General features: G+C 39.9%; 1 protein-coding gene across 1 annotated transcript in view; it reads left to right on the top strand.

The window, feature by feature from the left end:
* LOC116990378 overlaps window positions 1-17,051 on the top strand; it is an 86,967-nt gene extending 69,916 nt beyond the window's left edge. Inside the window, exons 72-80 of the mRNA XM_033047995.1 lie at window positions 4,320-4,494; window positions 4,593-4,690; window positions 5,795-5,969; window positions 6,073-6,170; window positions 8,256-8,430; window positions 9,557-9,654; window positions 13,769-13,943; window positions 14,141-14,238; window positions 16,825-17,051. Of these exons, the coding sequence (XP_032903886.1) occupies window positions 4,320-4,494; window positions 4,593-4,690; window positions 5,795-5,969; window positions 6,073-6,170; window positions 8,256-8,430; window positions 9,557-9,654; window positions 13,769-13,943; window positions 14,141-14,231 (1,085 nt within the window). The 3' untranslated portion in view covers window positions 14,232-14,238; window positions 16,825-17,051. The remainder of the gene's footprint in view (window positions 1-4,319; window positions 4,495-4,592; window positions 4,691-5,794; window positions 5,970-6,072; window positions 6,171-8,255; window positions 8,431-9,556; window positions 9,655-13,768; window positions 13,944-14,140; window positions 14,239-16,824) is intronic.
* Window positions 17,052-23,507: the final 6,456 nt, after the last annotated feature.

Here is a 23,507-nt window from a genome sequence, read left to right as displayed (position 1 = left end):
TTTGGAACCAGCTGAATACTGCAACAAGGTTGGAGATAAGAAACTCCATTCCAGCTTAGCAATGTGGTTATTAGTTTTGGTCCATTTCTAGCTCAGCCATTGACAAAAGTGAAAGGGTCATGCCTTGGGAATCACTGTAGACAATTCTCAGCTTTCAGAGGCAGAAAGGTTTAGCAATCTGGGGCCTGTGTTAATGGTTGGCCCATCAAAGCTTGGGGGTAGCAAGATTAGTCATTGTAGCAAGTGAGAGAGATTCATCCACGTTGAAGAGTAAAAGATCTTATGTTGATCGAAAGAGGTCATGATTAACAAGTAGGATACTAGAACACTGCTGTCCATCTTTGTCCATGAAAAAAAAATGAGAAAGGACTTAGATTCTGGATTAATCTTCCATTAATTACAAGATTTTCCAGTTCCAGAGCAATGAAACATCTGCAATGAAAAATATTGATTGCTTTCGGGTAGCACAACTGTAATATCTCCATCGGAAAATCCATAGTTCAGAATAACCTCTGGTGTAAAGAGAGATCGTGAGCATACAATCAAAACTGAGAACTTAGTGTTAGAACAAATGTAGCAGTCCAGTTTTATTTACTGGGGCGTTTTCAGCAATTCAACAGCAAAACTATTGGTGACAGAATATTGAAAAACAATTTTAACATGACAATTGTAAAGCAACAACATGATGGAGATAAATACAGATTAACTGCAACAGGTTCCTCCACAGATGCTGCTTGACCCACTGATTACTTCCGACAGTGCCCATGAGATCTCTCTTATCTGATTCCATCAACAGAATTCAGCATTTGTACCAAAATTGGACACAAAATGCTGGAGTAACTCAGTGGGACAGGCAGCATCTCTGGAGAGAAGGAATGGGTGACGTTTTGATCAGCATTTTTACTTCTTGGGTCAACTCATCCATGCCAACCAAGATACCCACCTGAGATATTCCCTTCCGCCTTCGTTTAGTTCTTAGCCCTCTAATCCTTTAATATTCATATCTCTGTCCAAATGTTTTTTAAATGTTGCAATTGTCCTACTTCCTCTGGCAGTTAGTTCCGTATACCCACCAGTCACCGTATGAAAGGGTTGGCTCTCGGGTCCCTTTTGAATCTTTTCCCTCTCACTTTAAATCTTTTCCTCCAAGTTTTAAACTCCCCTTCCCTCGTTCCATTTCCTGTATTTGGCCCATATCCCTTTAAGTCCTTCCTACCCATATAAATGTCTAGATATCTTTTGAAAGTCTTAATTGTATCGGTTTTACAGCTTTCTCTGGCATATCTGATACTTTATACCCTCTGTGAAAACGTTGACCCCAAGTCCTTGAAGCTCATCTTAAGCCCTTTGGTTTTAGACTCCCTTATCCCATGAAAAAGATTGTGACCATCTCCCTTATTTACACCTCTTGTAAGGTCACTCCTCAATCCCCTGCACACCAGAGAAAATAATTATTCAGTCTTTCCTTATAACTCAAGTCCTCCACTTCCAGTAACATCCTTGTGAAATATAATAAAAATGAACCGGAGATGCTGGTTTATACCAAAGTTAGACACAAAATGCTGGAGTAACTCAGTTGGTCAGGCAGCATTCCTGGAGAAATTGACTTTTCAGGTTGGGACACTTCTTCAGGTGTCCTTGTGAAGCTTTTCTGCACACTTTCCAGCTTAATAATAGTCTTCCTATAACTGGGCAACCGCAACTACTCACAATACTCCAAGTGCTGTCTCACCAACATACAGCTATACATTTGTAACGTGATGTTCGACTTCCTGTACTCAATGTCCTAACCACTGAAGGCAAGCATGTCAAATGCCTTCTTCACCAGCATGTTGACCTTGTAATCACTTGCAGGAAAGTTTGTACCTATGTCCCTGGGACATTCTGTTCTACAACACTCTGAGTAAGTCCTGTCCTTGTTTAATTTACATAACAACACCTCGCATTATTCCAAGTTAAATTTCATCCCTTCCAGCTCCTTGGCATAGTTCCCCAGTTCATTTAGAACAAGGGTTCTTAGACAACCTTCGGCCCATCTTACCCTGTAGAGCAAGGTGGCATTCAGGCAATAGGCAATAGTTGCAGGAGTAGGCCATTCGGCCCTTCGAGCCTGCACCATCATTCACTGTGATCATGGCTGATCATCTACAATCAGTACCCCATTCCTACCTTCTCCCCATATCCCTTGACTCCACTATCTTTAAGACCTCTATCCAACTCTCTCTTGAAAGCATCCAGAGAATCGTCCTCCACTGCCTTCAGAGGCAGATAATTCCTACCCCTTATTCTTAAATTGTGGTCCCTGGTTCTACACTCCCCCAACATCGGGAACATGTTTCCTGCCTCTAGCGTGTCCAATCCCTTAATAATCTTAATAAGCCTATTTCCTTCGCTCCATAGATGCTGCTGCGCCCGCTGAGTTTCTCCAGCATTTTTGTGTCCCTTAATAATCTTATATGTTTCAATAAGATTCCCTCTCATCATTCTAAATTCCAGTGTATACAAGCCCAGTCACTCCTTTCTTTTAACATATGTCAGTCCCGCCATCCCGGGAATTAACCTCGTGAACCTACGCTGCACTCTCTCAATAGCAAGAATGTCCTTCCTCAAATTAGGGGACCAAAACTGCACACAATACTCCAGGTGTGGCCTCACCAGGGCTCTGTAAACTGCAGAAGGACCTCTTTGCTCCTATAACTCTTGTTATGAAGGCCAACATGCCATTAGCTTTCTTCACTGGCCTTATCCTATTTCCTGTGTGTGGCCCATATCCCTCAAATCCCATCCTATCCAGAAAATGTCCAAATATAATTTAGTAGCTAATTCCAGATACAGATTACCCTGTGAGTGAACAGGTTGCTCCTGAGATACCTCCTCAATCTCTCCTCTCTCACCTTGATCCTATGCCTCTAATTTGAGAACCCTCTATCCTCGACAAAAAGACTGACCTTTCACTTTATCCACACCACTCATGATCTGTACACCTCTGTATGGTCCACCAGTCAGCCCTCTACACTCCCAGTACACTCAGCCTCTTCCTATAACTCAAGCCTGCAAGCCATGGAATTGTCCTAGTGACCAATTCCAATTTAATGACATCCTTCCAATTCCTGAGCGATCGGAACAGTATTCCAAATGTGGTCTCACTACTACATCATGATGTCCCCTCTTAGATACTCAATAATCTTCGCAAATAACCTTCAACGCACTATCCACATGAGTCGCCACCTTCAGGGAAACATGCACCAGTATTCCAAGTTTTTTTCTGTTCTACAACCCTCTTCAAGGCTCTACTCTTTACTCTAAGTCCTGCCCTAGTTTGATATTCCTAAATGCCATATCTTACACATGTCAGAGTTAAATTCCATTTGCTATTCCTTGGCCTACCTTCCCAATTAGTGTCAGCAAGGACAACCTTCCTCACTGTTCACTATACCACCAATTTTGCTGTAATCTGCTTATTCACTATCAAAGTTAACTACATTGTTATCCAAATCGTTAATGCAGATAACACAACAGTGTACCCAGCAACAACTCCTTTGACTTTACCAATCACAGCACCAATCAGTAAAGAAAGACTCCACAACTACCCTTTGACTCCTTTCCTCAAGCCAATTTTGAATCCAATTGGCTAGCTCACCTTGGATTCCATGTGTTTAGACATTTGAAATTAGGATGCAAAACCTTATCAAAGGGCATACCAAAATTCATATAGACAGTCTGAAGAAGGATCCGACCCAAAACGTCACCCATCTTTTTTCTCTCGAGATGCTGGCTGATCCACTGAGTTACTCCAGCACTCCAGCATCCACTGCTCTACTCTCTGCAATTATCTTGGTGACCATTTCAAAAAACTTTATCAGATTTGTGAGACAAAATTTTCCATGGACAAAGCGATTCTTTCAAGTACGATTTTACAGAAGGTGAATAAATGATTGGTATTTTTATTCTAACCCGTCCATGCACATTCAAATCCTGGTGCAACCTATCTCTAAGAATTCCTTCCACCAACTTTCCCAGCACTGGTGCAGCCACTCTCCAATCTCCTGATTCAATAGAACAAAAAAATATTTCAATGAATATATAGGAAAGAAAATATAAATTAAATTTTATATATTTCATCATATCTCAAATCTACTAATCTCAAATCTACTAATCCTCTCAATTTCCTTTCAATTAGGGATTGCCAGAAGATGGATAAATTATCACTCGATGGTCTTTTTGTTCTCTAGCCACTAAACAACACATTTTAATTCAATCTTGAGCTAATAATGAATAATGTTATTAATAACACAACTTCTGTTTGTTTCTTTCACCAGGTAATTGCAAAACTGAATGGTTTGACAGAGATGATGCAACAGGAAAAGGGGACTTTGAAACTCTTGCAAATTTACAAATGGAATATCCAGGTCGTATTTGTAGTAATCCGAGTGGCTGTGAAGTGGAAACAGTATCTGGAATACCAGCTTCAGACACAGGAGACAACATTACCCAGTAAAAGAGCAATTACTAAAACTTTGACAGTGAGACATTATCTGAAAGAATATCAATTGTTTATAAGGACGTTTCTCACATGTTATTATTCTGTGTAGGTGCAACGCTGCCTTTGGATTTACTTGTAACAATGAAGAACAAAGTGATGGGCTCTGTGAAGATTATAGAATACGATTTACCTGTCCTGAATCTTTTTGTAAGTATTAATATTTATAAATAAAACAGACTTATTGTTTCCTTCAACATTAGGGATTTTTTTGAATATCCCACATAAGCACAATTTATGCAGTGCAGATTATTCAACCTTTATAGGTCACCTCAAATCATTGAAATAAAAATCAGGTACGGAGTACAACAGTTGGATAACTTTCTAGTCCAGATTGCTATTCAAATGGTAAGGATGAAAATCAACCCAATGGTTCTGTATTCCAAGTTCTATTGCATCTTTATGAAATACTTCACATTGTTAGGCTATCTTGACTGGGAGTGAATAATTTCAGGAAAGTATTCAACAGTTGTAACAAATGTGACATCAACAAGGTGTCACAAAAGCAATATGATAATCTGCCAAATAATCTATTTTGAAGTTATTCCTTAAGGATAAATATTATTCTAAATACTGCTTCAACAGTTTTCAAAGATCTTTTACATTTTGAGATCTTTTACATTCAGCTGGTGCAGATAATTTAGCGTTTGATAAGCTAGTACTTTTGTTTTTCTGAAATGAAATACCAGCATTGTGTAAACCCTCTGACTCAGAAACAGCACGCAACAAAATATATTAAATTCTTATCCTATCCTAATTAATTCCTAATTTATAAAGAGCTGCTATGATTTATAATTTGCGGCCCTTAAAATGCCTTAACATTCGCCAGGAGGCTTTTCTGAGTTAGCTAGCTAGATTTTGACTGGAGTGGAATCTCTATCACACAAGTGATCCAATGGACTAGCCCAGTCTTATCTCCTAAGTGGATATCAGCATTATTTCTGCCATCAGCAGGTTCATTCTGATCTATTTTATTGTTTTCAATCCCAAAAATTAGATTTTCCCTTCACAGATCAATTTTCCTTCATTAGCTCCATGATATCCCTTGTTGGCTTGTGGCAACATCCATAATAATACATTTAGCCTTCTCTTCTCTAGGTCTATTTGTGCAACAACCTTTGCGAATTTATCAACTCTTAAATAATACCTGATCTTTATACTTGTCCAACCAAAGTGAATAAGTACATAATTATCCCAAGCTACTCTGAATTTTTAAATGTTATTCACAGTGTACTTTTTGTTTCCTTTGATCAGGTAATTGTGTAACCCAATGGTTTGATCGTGATGATCCATCAGGAATTGGGGATTTTGAAGATCTTGAGAATTTAAGAAAAGTCTTTCCCGATCAGATCTGCAGCAATCCAACTGCCTGTGAAGTACAGACTATAGCAGGAATTCCAGCCTCAAGCTCTGGCAACAACATACCACAGTAAATAAATATGCTTGCCATCTTACTTTGATATTGCAGCTTTATTTATAGTATATTATTTAACAATCTTTGTTAACTCATCATTTCTTCCTATATTAAACAGATGCAGCATTTCTACTGGATTTACTTGTATCAACGTTGAGCAGAAAAATGGGAAATGTGAAGATTACAGAATAAGGTTTACCTGCCCAGAATCGTTTTGTAAGACTTCTGAGAAATTTGTTTCATTGAATTCTATTTTGCAAATACAATTATTTTTTTTGGTGCTAAATGCTTCACCTTTATATATAGTCCTGAACAAATTATCAATTATTCACAGTGAAAAAGGTTCATATTCTAGATGGGTTGGTTTGAAATGAACCAACATGACATGCTTTGTTTGTTAGGTATTCCTAACCTAATGTTGGGTATTCTTCAAACCCCTTGCAGACCAAAGAAACACTTGTGGGTGGAACCACACCCAAACATCAGTATTCCTTTGTTATTTTCTTTCATGGTAATCCTTGCTAATATGGAAGAGGGGTTGTTGATTGAAAGGATTTGCTAATAAAGATGAAAATGTTGGGGGAAGTGCTGTACCACACTCCTGTGGCTCATTTTGTAATTACTTTCCCTGAGGGTGGTTAATTGGCTTTAATCAAGAGATTTATATATATTTTCTCCATTAAAATTGGAAACATAACAATTTCCAAAAGGATTCCCAAATGGGAATCACTAATTTGGGATCTGTTTTGAGAAATCAAATTTTTTAAATTGTATTTATATATTCACCTCTTAATACCATTAGATTTTTCAAATCACTTAAATTAATAAAGTTCCTAATTTCAGACAGAAATGGATGATTTCAACCACTGTGGGCATTAAAACCTCAGTTTAATTTGGCACCAATGGTCAATTTTATTTTAAGATTTGTAATTGTAATTAAGAACCAATATACTACCAATTTGCAACGAACAGAAATACATATTTTACATGATTGTTCATTATGTTATTGCTGTTCCATGATGTTTGATTTTAAGGCAAGTAACTGCCTTAAAAGTTGTTTATTCTAGAGATGGGTGTTTTCCCAGGGAAAGTATCAGCTTGATCTTGAAGTGCACTGGTCTCCCGGAAAGTCTGATATTCTGGTTAATTACCCCAAACATGTAATGCAATCTACTTTGAGCAGCACATTGCTGCAGCAAGAAGAGCTGCTGCATCCCTGCTCCAATAATACAGGTTCAATCCTGACTTCTGTGCTGTTTGTTTGGAATTGGCACATTCTCACTGATCATATGCATTTCGTCTAGGTACTCGGGTTTCCTCCCGCATCCCAAAGGGACGCTGGTTAGCAAATTAATTGGTGACTGTAAATTGCTACTAATATGTGTGGATGTGTGGATGAATGGCAAAATGTAAGGGTGGAGGAAAGAAGAAATGGTGTGAATGTGCAAAGAATAAAATGACATTAATGTGAATGGGTGCAGACACTGTGGCTCCATGGCTCTGTTTCCATGTTGCATGGTTCTAGAATACTGGAAATTGTTGTAACGGAGAACTACAAAATGATAGCCTTATTGTTTATAATGTTAATGCTATAATTTTGTTATCATCAGTAATTTCCGAATTTAATCTATATTTGTCAAAGTGATGTTTAAATACTAGTGGCTGATTCAGTAAAACACTGAGGAGTTGCTATGTGAGTGTGTTTAAAGATGGTTTTATTTACTTGTGTTAGAATACTCATCTAAATCATCGATATAAACCACAAACAACAATGGGCCAGCACAGATCCCTGAGCCCCACCGCTAGTCAGTCCTTCCGTCTGAAAAATAACCCTGCACCACCACTGCCCTCTGCTTCCTTCCATGGAGAAAGAACCACTATTTTTCATTGATATATTTGTAATCATTCTATGTTGTACCATTGGGTATTCCTCATTTTATTTTCATCTTTGTTCAAATATGTATGCAAATTCTATAAATTAGTTTTGGTCATTATCAATGTATTGATTACCACTAGGAAAGAGGTAGTGGGGACATTGCCCAATGTGCTATTGAGTCCATAAAATTTACAAAACTATGCTTCACTGCACTTGGCCTCCGACAATCATTCTTAAATGTATTTAAGCCGAACATGCGGCAAAAATGAATCTCTAATCAATCTTGACTATGTATGATCATCCTGTGTGTTAAATGTGCCAAAACAATTGGGGTTTTCCTGAGTGTTGCAGTCAATAAGTCATACTTTCAAATTAGAAATTTAGAAATATTGCTAACAGTTCATTTGTGCTTTTCTACGAATTAGGCGACTGTAAAACCCCATGGTTTGATCGTGATGACCCATCAGGAAAAGGGGATTATGAGAACCTTCAAAGTCTCCAAAAAGAAAATCCTAATAAAATCTGCAGTAATCCAACTGCCTGTGAAGTACAGACAACAGATGGAGAACCAGCCTCAAGCACTGGAGACATTATTCCTGTGTAAGTAATATATATTTGCTCGCTTTTATGCACTTCCAGAGGCATTTAATATGATTGCATGTTATCAACAGTTAGCAATATTAATGATCTGTGCAAATTAAGGCAACCTTTTGTATCGGTAGGACAATGATTAGAAGATATGAGACAAGCAGTAGGATCTCCAATTGACAGGATGTAATTAATGTTAATGTGCAGGAGTACTGAGCTCATCCATTTTGACGTTTTTTAACATAGTTCACAGGATGTTACAATTGCTGAGTGTTCTGTGGCAGAGATTTAGGGATCAATAAAATCATAGACATTTTCACAGATCAACTTGTTTATTGTGTTCCTACCTGTCCATATACAAAGGTTCCAGTGATTGTCATTAATTTAAAGGAATATTTACCATCATCTCAAAGTAGTTGGAATACATTGAGATGCAAATGATGTCACAAAATGTGAGACATTTTGAAAGCAGGCGGCAAGTGTTTGACTAAATATACCTGAGGAGCAGACCAATTGTAGGTAGTACAATGGAGTGAGAGAGGACATGCCCTTGGTATTGTATTTAGTTCTAGAATGAGTTTTGATTAACTGTGAAGATTGCATTAAAAATGTTTGTTCTAATTGAAAAGTGCGAGTTTATTAAAGGATAATTGGAGATATGGAGAGAAACTGTTTCCTCTGGTGGAGAATTCCACAATAAGGGGCTATAGCTATACTGGTATTCTGCTCTGGCATGACATCTGGGAACACTTCTTCACACAAGCAATCTGGAAACTGGCCTCCAAAATCATTTTGGGAAGTAATCATTCAAACATTAGATTGAAAAGATTTCACTTTGGTAAGAGAATTAAGGGATATTAGAAACAAGGAACTGCAGATGTTGGTTTACCAAGGAAAGACACACAATGCTGCAGTAACTCAGCAGGTCAGGCAGCATCTGTGGAGAACATGAATAGGTGATGTTTTGGGTCAGAACCCTTCTTCAGATATGGAGGTTAGACAAGGATTTGGAAATGTACTGCATTTTACTGAATGATGAATGCAACCAAAGTGGATGAATAGCCCATTCCTGTCATGTTATTATTTCATTTGAATTATCTTGCAGCAATATTATCATATCCTATTTTATTTTAAATAGATGTGACGTATCCAATGGGTTTGTTTGTGAGAATGCAGATCAGAAAAATAATAGTTGCCACGATTACAGAATACGATTTACATGTCCTCAATCATTTTGTAAGTACTGAGTTCTATATTTATCAAGTATATTGGCATGAGATGTGTTGCTTTTTAGAAAGTCAACCAGGGCCAAAGGGCCTGTTTCCATGCCGTGTGACTATTTTTCAACTTTATCATTTTGCTTAATTCAATGGTGAATATTTTAGTGAAGACTAATTCTTTCATGTTGTGCAATAGGGAAGGCAGCTGTCAGGTACAATAATACAAGCCTCTTTCCATTTTGCCTTATGCATTGTCATACATCATAGAAATAGGCCATCTGGCCTAACTTGTCTGCACGAACCAAGCTGTCTATCTGAGCTAGTCCCATTTACCTGCATTTGGCTCATATCCCTCTAACACTTTATTTTACCACAATCTTGCCCAAATGTTGTAATTGCATCCATCTTTACAGCTCTTTCCATATACCCACCACCCTCCATGTGAAAGAAATGTCCCAGAAGTTCCTTTTAAATCTCACCTTAAATCTATGCCCTCAAGCTTGAGACCTCCGGAACATGGGAAAAGACTGTATACATCCATTTCATATTCTCGCCTCATAATTTAACATACTTCTCTATAGTCATCCTTCAGCTTCCTAAGCTCCAGAGAAAATAGTCCCAGCCTGTCCTTATAATCCATGCTCGCCAATCCCAATAATACCTTTGTGAATATTTCCTACACCCTTAATGATCAGAAATGCAAACAAAAGTCCCAAGTGTGGTCTCACCAACGACTTGCACAGACATAATATGACATCCCAACTCCTGTACTCAATGCCCTCTTCGTCAAAGAGTCTTCATCACCCTTTCTACCTATGTAAGTACTTTCAAAGAACTATATACCTGTACTTTGAGGTTTCTCAGTTCTACAGCACTCTCCAGGGCTCTGCCATTTAGTTTTATTTATGCCCTGGTTTAACATCCCAAAATGCAACACCATGCACTTTAAGTTAAATTCCATCTCCCATTTCTTGACTCACTTCCTAGTTTATCTAGATATTATAATCTTTTATAACCTTCTTCACTGCATTAGACCACCAAATTTGGTGTCATCTGCAAACTTACTAATCATGTTAATAACATTATCATCCAAATCATTGATACAGATGACAAACAACAGCAGATCCAGCTCCATTTGCTGCAGCTCAAAACTGGTCACAGCCAGGCCTCCAATCTGAATAACACACTTCCACTTCCAGTCTCTGATGCCACTCATCCAATTTTTAATCCAAATGGCAAGCTCACCCTGAACTCCATGTGATCTCACATTCCAGACTAGCCGATCAGGTAGCACCTTGTCAATTCCATGTAGATGATTAAAACCCTGCCCATGTCAATCCTGTTGGTCACCTCGTTTAAAAAAAAAAAACTGAATTTGTAAGGCACATGCACATGTACTATCCCTTGACAATCCTCTTGCCTATCCAAATACTGGTAGTTCCTCTTCCCCTCCAGTAATTTTCCCATGGCTGACATTCGGCTCAGCAGCTTGTAGTTCCATGCCTTGCCTGTGCAGCCCGTCTTAAATAAAGACACATTAGCCATTCTTCATTATTTCAGTACCTCACCCATGGCTAAAGATGTGGCAAATATCTCTGCCAGGGTCCCTGCAATTTCTTCCATAGCGTCCTACAATCTCATAGATATACTTGATCAGGCCCTGGAGATTTATCTATTTTAAGACCACCAGCATCTCCTCTGTTGGAGTGTCAATGTATTCCAATATATCACAAGCATTTCCTTTAGTTTTCATGATCATCTCCACACTAAATACAAATGTTCTGCCACCCAGATTTCCCTCAAGTGTACCATTACATCCTTTAAACTCCTCAAAAGATTCATGACCCCAGCTGCCTATACCTGACATATTCATCCTTTTTCCTGACTAGTGCCTCAATGTCCCTCATCCACTAATGTGGCCAAATCCTACCTCCTTAACCCAATTTAAGACTTTAACTTGGGGTCACTCCTATTTTTTCCTTAATTTATTATAAAACCAATAGAATCACGGTCAATAATTCCACAGTATACCTTCATTGACACCTCTGCTTTCTGCTAGCAACATGACTCTTGACTCTGATGCATAATATACTCATGACCAATATGCACACAGAGAAAATAATATTGCCACAGAAAATTTTAAAGTGTACTCATGTAATAAATACGCTGCCTTGACTGCACTTGAAATACTCTGCAGAGCAGCTATCAAGAGATATTGTAGTCTGTTGTAAGCTAGACGTCATAAGGGTTCAAGTTTTACTTGTTATGTGATGATTTAGAAGGAGCAGGAGGAAGTGGAATGCATGAGAGAGAGAGAAAAGGGCTATTAGATAGGCTATTATCTAGCCAGACAATTCAAGACCATGAATAATTTTTGAGAATGTGATACCATTAAACACCCTAATTCCCCATCCAGTATCTTACCTTCTCAGTGTGTATATTGCCCATGAGTGTATGGATTTCACACCAGAGTTAAGTCATGTTGCTAGTAGATAACACCTGCAGATTTGTAGCTACTTCTTGGTGTGAAATGCTGTGTAAATGCAGAAGGCATACTGTACTGTTGTACGAGTGTATGGTCACATTCAGCAAACCACAAAGGATGCAGAATGTTGTGGTACATCTCAGAGTTGACCCCAGAGTCCACAAATTCAAAAGCATGAAGTCCGTAAGTTAGTAGCTGACCTCATTAGATGAAGACACCCAACATCTTTGTGATGCCATTAGAGCATCCAGTTGGCCAAAATACAAAATAAAAGCTAACACAAAATAAATCATCCAAGCCAAATGTTTTTAACCAAAGCCACACCAAACCTAAATAATTGCCCTCCTTTGGGTTCCCTTTTGCACCCGTTTATTTTTTCCCTGTGGCTCTCTGTTCTGTACCTCATCCTCAAGGATGCAGCAGAGTTTGGTGGATGACTGCTGCTACAGGGGAGGAGACTAAAGCCCCTGTCCCACTTAGGCGATTTTTTTTCGGTGATTACAGGCGACTAGACTGTTGCCAAATGGCTGCGGGGTAATGCCTGTATGGTCGTGAGTCTCCTCAAGTTACCTAAAGAGTCGTAATGTTTCTCTGGTCGCCGCTGGATTTGGAAATGTTCAAAACTTTTCGGTGACTGTGACGTAGACAAGCTTGATGCAGCTTGTCTTCACCTGTCATAGGTTGTTGCCAGGATGGTGTAGGTTGTCACCAGGTGATGTTGGTTGTCGTCGGGTGCTGACTTCGGTGAATTCCATTGGCGACTACCTACGTCAACCGGCGACAGGTACCGGCGACTGAACTGTCTTCAGTTGTCGCCGACAGGGTCGTTGCTTGTCGTAGCTTGTCGCAGGTGGACGTAGGTTGACTTTGGTTGTCACTTGTGTGGTCGTAAGTTGTCGTAAGTGTGGTCGTAGGTGGACATCCTAATGGGTCGCCGGTTGTCGGTAGCTTGCCGTAGCTCAATTAAGTTGTAGGTTGTCGTAGCTTGTCGTAGGCATTGTCGTGGGGGGGGGGGGGGGGGTCCAGTCGTCGCTTTTTCAGCGACCTGCTACGACTGTGACAGTCGCTGAAAAAAATCACCTAAGTGGGACAGGCCTGTAAATTTACCCTGAGCCTAGAAGATTGGTTTCAGACTACACCTTAATGTGTGCAACAACAGTTTAAATGGCTGGCTCATAACCAACAGGAAGGCACTGTCAAATTGGCAGTGTTGGTATCACAAATATTGCTATTCTAAGAGCCTAATAAACGATTGTGAAATCCCAAAAATGTCTATGTACTAACATCCATGACTGTGAAACCTGTATTGTACATGGCAGTCGGGCATAAAGGAATAAATCAAAGAAAGGGAACAATCTGCTGGAGGAACTCTAGTGTCAATAGTAGAAATATTTTTATTCCAAGAATGATTATGTACATGCAGAGTCCAGAGTAATCTTAATCGGTGAATCCATTAAGAATTTCAGTGGAAGTGGATAAGAATAGACCTCATGCTTTAATTTACTCACCTAAATTAATCTAATGTTTAAATTAGTTTAACCAATGAAAACAATAAGCGTGATGACTCTGCAGGTCTTTTCCGTTATGGGATTACCAACTATTTGATCAATACAATTGTCAACTTCCTGTTCATTCTTTTAATTAGGTGGCAAGAAAACTCCATGGTTTGATCGTGATAACCCAACAGGACAAGGAGATTTTGAAGATCTTGCAAATCTTCGGAAAGAAAATCCCAATCAAATCTGCAGTAAACCAATTGCCTGTGAAGTACAGACTGTGGGTGGAAAACCACCATCAAGCACCAATGACAACATTCCTGAGTATAGAATTCCATTATTGTATTTTGATCCTATTATTCTATTCAATAAGTAGTAACAGTAAACACAGGAATTTGGGACAAGCGTGGATGGGCATCTTGCTTAGCATGAACAAGTTGTATCAAATGGCGTATTGCACTGCTATACGACTAATTATCTTGTCAGCCATATTAACACATCTTTCTATCTTGATTTAATAGGTGCAGCATTTTAACTGGATTTGTTTGTCTGAATAAGGATCAAACCAATGGAGCCTGTGAAGATTACAAAATACGATTTACCTGCCCTTAATCATCTTGTAAGTATCAAATATTCCTGAACGCTAATTTTGGACATTCCAGTTTGGAATCAATAATGAGAGTGAAATTGGGAGTAAAAAGCAAATGTCCATAAGAGGGTGAAAGACAAGAGAGGTGAAGATCAAAACGGATCATCATATGAGGTGACAGGGGATGAAAATGAGCAGGACACAAACAAACTTTCTAAATTAGATAAAATAGAATAACATTGTTATTTGCAATTATCAAAGTGAATTAATATGAATGCCTAATGGGTCTGTCCCACTTAGGCTATTTTCAGGTGACTGCTGGCGACTGTCATAGTCGTAGCAGATCGCCGAAAAACCGGTGACTGGATCCCCCCCCCCCTCTACATAAAATTTGAAATAGATTCATTAACAACTAAATAAAACGAAGTCAGCACCGGCGACAACCTCCGCATTCCTGGCAACAACTTACGTCATCCTGGCGACAACCTATGACAGCACCTACATCAAGCCAACTGTCGACGTCAGTCGCCGAAAAGTTTTGAACATTTCAAAATCCAGCCGCGACTAGAAAAACACTACGATTCTTTGGCCGACTGAGGAGACTAGTCACGACCATACAGGCGACACCCCGGCGACCATGTGGCGACAGCCTTGTCGCCTGTAGTCACCTACAAAATCGCATAAGTGGGACAGGAGCATAAATCTGACATTATAACAGAAAAAGCGAGGAATGCTCAATGTTTGAAAACATTAAATGCAATGTGAGTTTGGGATACTCTAATGTGCCCAGTAGTAACATGGAAACCTGTTTCCTGAACTCAAAGCTTCTTTGGAATAGAACAGAAGGTCAAATACAGAATGATTAGTATAGACTTTATTAAAGAATTTATTAAAGAGTCAAAAACAAGAATTAAATGGTGAAGTTCTAAAATGAAATCAGAAAACCAGCTTTTCTCAAGCTATTTAAGGGATGTGGACACCACGAGCAAGGCTACCATAAAATGTCCCTCTGTAATTGTGCTGGTAAAGCTGATGGTGAACATGAACCACCTTTGCACAGACAGAACCATGCGTGTAAGCCTTGCTGGCTTTGAATCCTCCTCCACTCCCTTGGCATATGGGGTTCCACAGGGCTCAATTTTAGGGCCCCTGCTCTTCTCTCTATACCTACTTCCTCTGGGCTCAATTTTAAGAAGGCATGGCATCTCCTTTCACTTTTACGCAGATGATAGCCAGTTATATATGCCACTCAGGAAAGAAGACGACTATTCTCTAAAATCACTTCTGTCTTGTCTTGAGGACATTAAGTCTTGGATGGCCTTAAACTTTCTGGGACTTAATGAAAAAAAGACAGAGGTGATTTTGTTTGGCCCCAATGGCTGCCGTGAACCTCCCTTTGTTGACATGGGTCCACTGGCATTGTCCGTAAAGCCAACAGTTTTAAACCTGGGTTTTAGGATGGACGGTGATTTTAAACTAGATAAACAAATAGGCGCGGTGGTTAAGTCCAGCTTCTTTCACCTAAGGAAGCTGGCAAAGGTGAAGCCCATCCTCGAGCGGCAGCATTTTGAAACAGTAATCCATGCCTTTATTACATCTAGACTGGATTACTGTAACGCACTCTACTCTGGAGTCGCACAAGCTTCATTGGCTCGTCTCCAGCTGGTTCAAAATGCTGCTGCTCGCCTTTTGACCGGAACTCGAAAGAGGGAGCACATTACGCCAATTTTGGCCTCCCTTCACTGGCTCCCAGTGCACTTTCGAGTTCATTTTAAAATTCTTTTATTTGTTTTCAAATCGTTGAATGGGCTCGCCCCACCTTACCTCTCTGAGCTGCTCCACCTATATGCTCCTGCCCAGTGCCTCAGGTCAGCTGATCAGCTGCTCCTTGAGGTACCACTGTCTAAGCGGAAGCTCAGAGGGGATAGAGCCTTTTCTGTTGCTGCACCGGCACTTTGGAACACCTTGCCGTTGCACATCAGACTGGCCCCCTCACTGTCCATCTTCAAATCCTCCCTAAAAACTCATTTTTATTCTCTGGCTTTCGACACTGGCTGAGACATTGCTCCTGTTCATAGTGCTTTTAATGTCTTTTAATTTTTTACTGTTTTTAGTCCTTCGTTTTACGGTTTTTTAATGGTTTGTAATAACTTTTTGTCCATGAGTTCTCATGTACAGCACTTTGTGGCAACTGCGGTTGTTTAAAGCGCTTTATAAATAAAGTTTATTATTATTATTATTATTCTAGAGAGGGCACTTGCACAGTATTAAAATCGGATGCTGGAAATCTGAATAAAAAGTGAGATGTGTTGGACAGGCAGATGGTACCTTCCAAACTTTAACCTTTTTTTAAAGCTGAGGCTAGTGTGTGTTTCTATATTAAAGATTACAGATATGATAATTGAAAATGTACAAGCAGAGGTTCAGGGACTTTCCTAGTAGCAAGAGACTGGCTTTCCATTATGGATGACCAATCTCTTAACGTGCTTTTGCAGCTATCAATGTCAGATCATTGGAGTAGTTTCACCAGTTTTATTTCCCAAGCAGCTGCTGCGAGACGGGGAAAAGAATAACAGAAAGATACTAATCAGATGTTAATTTCATTTTTTCCCCCAGTAACAACAAACTGCAAATAGAAAAGGAATTACAGGACCGGAATTGGGACCTTATCATATCCAGTTTTCCAAATGACTGCCCAGTGTTATGAAACTGCAATTTAACATTTGTGTATTGGTATAAACAAAGAATTATGTTATGTTGCCTAATTGCTATTAGTGTAATATTTGGAATGTATCATGGTTCCAGTAACTAAATATATAATAAATGTTTTGCAAAAATGGAAAGGAATTTTAACAGAATATTTATTTTCTAAATATGGAAAAATACTGGTCTCATGAATATCTAGATTCCTTATCTAAAATTTGTTGCTGCAACTCTAGCATTACAGAGTTTCTTTCTTTTGCATTCACAAATTGATGTCACTAGACCCAAAAATTATTCACTGATGGAATTTGTCTTGGATATATATATTTAAGTTAACAGAATACGTTAGCATATTGTAATTGTACATATACCACAGAGAACTCACCAGAATTGCAATATACACTAAAAAATACTTTGAATCGAGCACCATTTTTGTACACCTTGGGGACCTCCCACCCCATACACACTGAAGAATCTGTTGTTTGCATTTTCCTTTGTGGTTGGTATAATTGTTGAAGTATAACAAATCTTACTGGACCTCTGCTTTAATTTTATTTATTGGTAATATTATACTGCATTAATTTTTGGTCTAATTTTACTCACCTAATCGATTTTCCGCATTACATGTATTGAAGAATAGCATCATCCTCTCACAAAAGTACTCAAAAATTTGAAAGGTCTTCAGAAAATTACTAGCAAACGATTATTTCCACTGGCTGAAGAATTTATAACGAGAAGACAAGATTTAGGATTGACTTTATTCTATGTTCCAATTACTAAGATTTTTGTGACACCTTGGTTTTCTCATCCCTTTTCATTCAACTCATAGCTGCCCCAGGCACATTCCCGTGCAACAGCAGATGATGTTACACCTCCTTTCTCACTTCCATCCAGTGACGCCAGCAGCCCTTCAAGGTGAGACAGAGGTTCGCGTGCATCTCTTCCAACCTTGTCTATTGCATCTGGTGCAAAGTGGATGAGGCAAACATCGTTTCACTAAACACGTGCTCTGCCACCAAGGCATACTGGAGCTCCAATTTATAAACCAATTTAACTCTCCTTCGCATTCCTCTAGCACCTTTTCTGTCCGTGGCCTCCTCCTTTGTTAGAGTGAGGCCATGCACAAACTGGAAGAATAACATCTTTGTTTCATTTAGATGGCCTACAACCTAAGGGTATGAGCAATGAATTATCCAATTTTAATTAATACTCCCACCCAGCACACGCATCATCTCACACCACCCTAGTCACCCTACTCCTTTCCCCTCTGGTGATGTTCGTCTCCCATCCCCAACTTTCATATTTCTCTTTTAAGTTAGCTCTTTTCCCTCCCATCGCCCCCTTCCACTTGTAATCCTCCCTCCCGCTTTACATTTTACTCCTTTCCAATGGAACAGCAGGAGTTGTAACACCTGTCCCGACACCTCTCTCACTGATTTAATTTTTTTCAAATATACTTGTTTTTTCTATTAATCTATTTAAGTGGTCAAGCACATTTCTCCACATTATGTCATGCTCTTACCACTCAATTAACCTTGCAGATAGAAGATTCCACCGATGCTAGAACTCAACAGGTCAAGTTCTCCCCACTCCTACATCAGTGTGAACATTACTCGGATGCACCTATCGCTTTTGCCAAATGTTGCCAAAACCCTTCCCCTCATCTCTTTCTATGAACTATTTCCCCTCTTCATAAAGTTATACAGCATGAATATAGGCCATCCACGCCAACCAGTGGGCACAATTCTATATTAATCCCATCTTCCAGCACTTGAGCCATAACTGTCATTGCTTAGGCAATTCAGTGCTGTCTCGACATTTATTAAGTGCTATCCCACTGAGAACCCCTCTAAATCTCTTGCCCGGTTCCCTAAATCGATGTCTCAAGCTTTATTTCCCTCTGATATGGGGAACGATTTCCTGCAGTATATCTAATCAACACCATAATTTTTCATATTTCTACCACGTTTCCTCGCAATCCTTCTCTCCAGGGAAAACTAACCTAGTCTCTGCTCATAAGTTAAATGCTCCATGTTAGGCAACATCATGGTGAACCTTGAATGCAAGTTCTCCAGCTCTATCGCATCTTTCCAATAATGTGGTTCCGATAGCACACATTACTCCTGATCTGATCAAAGTTTTTAAATGTAGGAGTATAATCTCTTGGCTCTTGTATTCAATGCCCTGACTAATGAAGGCCACTATCACATTTGCTAACTTAACCACATTATCTTCCTGTATTGTTACCATTAAAGACCTTTGAACTCACACGCCCTCTATCCTCAATATTTCCTCAGACCTTATCATTGATGGTATATGTCCTAGCCTCGTTAGGAACTCTCAAAATGCATTGTTTCTTGTTTATCAGGATTAAACTCCATCTGTAATACAAAGATCTCACCTTGTAGTCCAAAACTATCCTCCACACTTTAACCTACCACACTAGCAAACCTTTGCACAAGGATGATGGTCCCATTCCAGTTTGGGTACAATCCATCCCTCTTGTACAGATGACACCTTTCCCAGTAATTATCTAAATGATCCAGGAACCAAAATTCCTGCATTAAACTGACCTATCCTTCTATTTCTTACACGTGGTACTAGAAGAAAACATGAGATTACAACATTAAAGATCCTTCTCTTTAAATAACTTTCTAGTTCCCCAAACTCATGTTGCAAGAAACTAATCAACTTATTTGCCACCCATACCATACAAAGAATATCTGGATTTCAAATAGATCAGACATAATTATGCCAACAATGGACAATTTTCCTATTATTTATGCTTGTGAATTCCAATTGAGTTCAAGGATAAGCTGCATCAGCTAAGTTACAAAGTTAAGTCTGAAAACTGTTTTGTGTGCAATCAAAAACACAATAAAGCTCTCCTCCACAAAGCTAACCATTCTTTGCACAATATTTTACATCACTAGGACTTTCTAAACGGCATATGTAGATGGCTGTCAAATTTTCCAAAGGAATCATGTTACTCAGATTCTTTGCTTGTCCAGATCACTGAACGCACTTACTTTTCCATGGAAAGTACACAGAAACCTTTGTACTGTGTACTTTCATAGATATGAACTTGCGGGAGAACCTGCAATTGCACATTATTCATTTGGATTCTCCAGAAAGGAAAACATACAGTAATTGAGCGAGGTTAAATAGTTTTTTAAAACAGCTCAATTTTCTAGTTTAACCTGCTTCCAGAATGCAATTTTAAATTCTCCTAACAATTCTTCATATTGATAGATTATGCAGGAGGAAAGGCATCAGAAAAGATGTTATAGAAACAAAGAGTTACAGTCTCCCAGTTCGAGCTGATCATCAAACCTTCATTTATGCGCATTCTACAATAATTTCACTTTGTTTTCCCCATATTCTCATCAACTCCCGCAGATTCTATTACCCACTACACATTAGGGGCAAGTTACAGCGGCCAATTAACCTACCATTTGCACATTTTGGGGAAGTGGTAGGACATTGGACCACCCAAAAGAAACCCATGCAGTCACAGGGGGAAAGTGAAAACTCCAAACGAATAGCACCTGGGACCAGGGCCGGCCTTAAGCCGATTTGACCGATTGCTCCCAATTGGACCCCGCGCCTAAGCGGGGCCCCACACTAATGTTCCGTATTTCGTACGGAAATACGAATTCTCTTTGTTAAATAAAGATTTTTTTTAATTTGCCATCCGGATTTTTTTTAAACGAACGTGTATAACAACCGCTGCATGGCCATCAGACACAAACAATTTGTTAACAAGTACTGTTAGCGCTTCTTAACAGCAAGTAGTTAACACCTTGTTATGCAATGTCATCAATCTGCATCCATCCGCATTCCTCAGTAAATGTTATAGTGTTTTGAACAAGTATTAATGACGCCGTGTTCCTTTGAATAAAATTCACGCGGCGTCATTAATACTTGTTTAAAACACAATTACATTTACTGAGGAATGTAGATCGATGACACGTTGAGAATTTCATTAAACTCACCATCATGAGTGAGGGCCCCGGACTGCGAGAAGGCGCTTCTTCCTGGTGTGCAGGTTAGTCATTCACCTACCGACCCACGTTGTGTCTCTCTGTCTTTTGCTCTCTCCCTCCCTCCCTCCCTCTTTCTCTCGCGCTCTCTCTCCCGCTCCCCATCTCGTCTCTCTCTAGCTCTCCCACTCCCTCTCTATCACCCTGTCGCCTCAGCATTCCCGGAATCATTGACGTTTTGCGGTAGACAAAAATGCTGGAGAAACCCAGCGGGTGAGGCAACCGCCTGGCCCGCTGAGTTCCTCCAGCACACTGTGTTTTTTGTTTGGCTCTGACGTTGAAGGTGGCTCAGCGGGACGGGCAGCGGCTCTGGGGAAAGGGTTGCGATTCTGGTCGAGACCCTTCTTCAGACAATCACAAGTACTCTCACCTACGCGAGTTCAGTTCAGTCTGAAGAAGGGTCTTCTCTCCAGAGTCGCTGCGCAGCCTGTCCTGCTGAGTTACTCCAGCTTTATGTCTATCTTCAATTTTAGAGAATTACAATTTCTCACGGGGGGGCTTATAACATCTCTAAACCCCTCTGGGACCCTCTGAACACCTCTAAACCCCTATTCCCCACTAAACAATTCTAAACACACCTGAACCCATCTGAAGCCCTCTAAACATCTCTAAACTGTTTAAACCCCTCTAAACTAGGAGGCTGCAAGGTGACTTGGATAGGCTGGGTGAGTGGGCAAATGCATGGCAGATGCAATATAATGTGGATAAATGTGAGGTTATCCACTTTGGTGGCAAAAACAGGAAAGTAGACTATTATCTGAATTGTGGCCGATTAGGAAAACGGGAGGTGCAACGAGACCTGGGTGTCATGGTTCACCAGTCATTGAAAGTAGGCACGTAGGTGCAGCAGGCAGTGAAGAAAGCGAATGGTATGTTAGCATTCATAGCAAAAGGATTTGAGTATAGGAGCAGGGAGGTTCTACTGCAGTTGTACAGGGTCTTGGTGAGACCACACCTGGAGTATTGGTACAGTTTTGGGCTCCTAATCTTGCCATAGAGGGAGTACAGAGAAGGTTCACCAGACTGATTCCTGGGATGTCAGGACTTTCATATGAAGAAAGACTGGATAGACTCGGCTTGTACTCGCTAGAATTTAGAAGATTGAGGGGGGATCTTATAGAAACTTTAAAAATTCTTAAGTGGTTGGACAGGCTAGATGCAGGAAGATTGTTCCCGATGTTGGGGAAGTCCAGAACAAGGGGTCACAGTTTAAGGATAAAGGGGAAATCTTTTAGGACTGAGATGAGAAAAACGTTTTTTATACAGAGAGCGGTGAATCTGTGGAATTCTCTGCCACAGAAGGTAGTTGAGGCCAGTTCATTGGCTATATTTAAGAGGGAGTTGGATGTGGCCCTTGTGGCTAAAGGGATCAGGGGGTATGGAAAGAAGGCAGGTACAGGATACTGAGTTGGATGATCAGCCATGATCATATTGAATGGCTGTGCAAGCTCGAAGGGCCGAATGGCCTCTACTCCCGCACCTATTGTCTATGGTTCTATGACTGCGTCCAACTGCTGTCTGGTTCGTTGATCGGTTTGCTAGATATGAACTGTTTTGGGAGAGAAAAATGCTCACCGCAGACCAAACGTGTTAAACAGAAATTGGTCAGATATTGAGCTTTACACAGTGAGAAATCATGTGAAATAATCACTGAATTTAATTTTAAATGTATGTACCTGCATGTTATACTGTTTAGTTTGGAGATACAACCAGATAGTCTGGTTGATACAACCAGATTAGTTTGGAGATAAAACCAGATAGTCCACTGAGTTCGCACCGACCAACGATGTTTGTTACAGATTTGACAATTTTATTTGGCAGCCAATCAAACGCTGTCTCTAAGGGGGTTGCATCCAATCACCAACCAGCTTGCCTTAAAATTCCCGTCCAATCAACAAATAGGTCTCCTCCCGTCCAATCAGCCGCTGTCTCCAAGGACATTGTGTCCAATCACATAATTAGCAGCTACGGTAAAGGTTGGCAGCCAGCGGAGCTACAGATAGGCAAACGGGAGGGAGCAGGAGAGATTCACACAGTGTATAATCCATAGCACCTAGTGTACAATTTCATAATCTATCTATCTATCTATTAATATCTATATCTATTCTTTCTATTAATATATAAAAGTCTGTGGCTGCTGCCTGCCGTCCGGCTGCCTTTCTGCCTTTTGATTCGTTCCATCGTGTGATGTCACAATGCTCAATACTCGCAGATGTCCAATCGGAATGGCTGATGCTCGCAGATGTCCAATCGGAATGGATCTATTTACATGTACGGCTGCCGCTGCATTTCTTCCTTTGATTCCTTGCCACGCCGAATCCAGACGCACAATCGCCGAGATCTTTTCCATTTCGGTAGAGATTTCACTTTTCTTTCTAAGTATCCGCTCCTCATTACATTTCGTCGTGTTTAAGTACACGTTTTTAATCAAATCCTTCTCCCCCCCCCACCCCCCAATATTTCAAAAATAAACTGGCTTCTCACCCATAGAAGCAGCCATTTCGGTAGACATTTCACTTTTCATTCCAACTATCCACTCCTCATTAGATTTCG

Source organism: Amblyraja radiata, chromosome 31 (genome assembly GCF_010909765.2).
Source record: "Amblyraja radiata isolate CabotCenter1 chromosome 31, sAmbRad1.1.pri, whole genome shotgun sequence".
NCBI lineage: Eukaryota > Metazoa > Chordata > Chondrichthyes > Rajiformes > Rajidae > Amblyraja > Amblyraja radiata.
The sequence above is the reverse complement of the archived record's forward strand: the minus strand, read 5'-3'. Positions and strand labels throughout refer to the sequence as shown.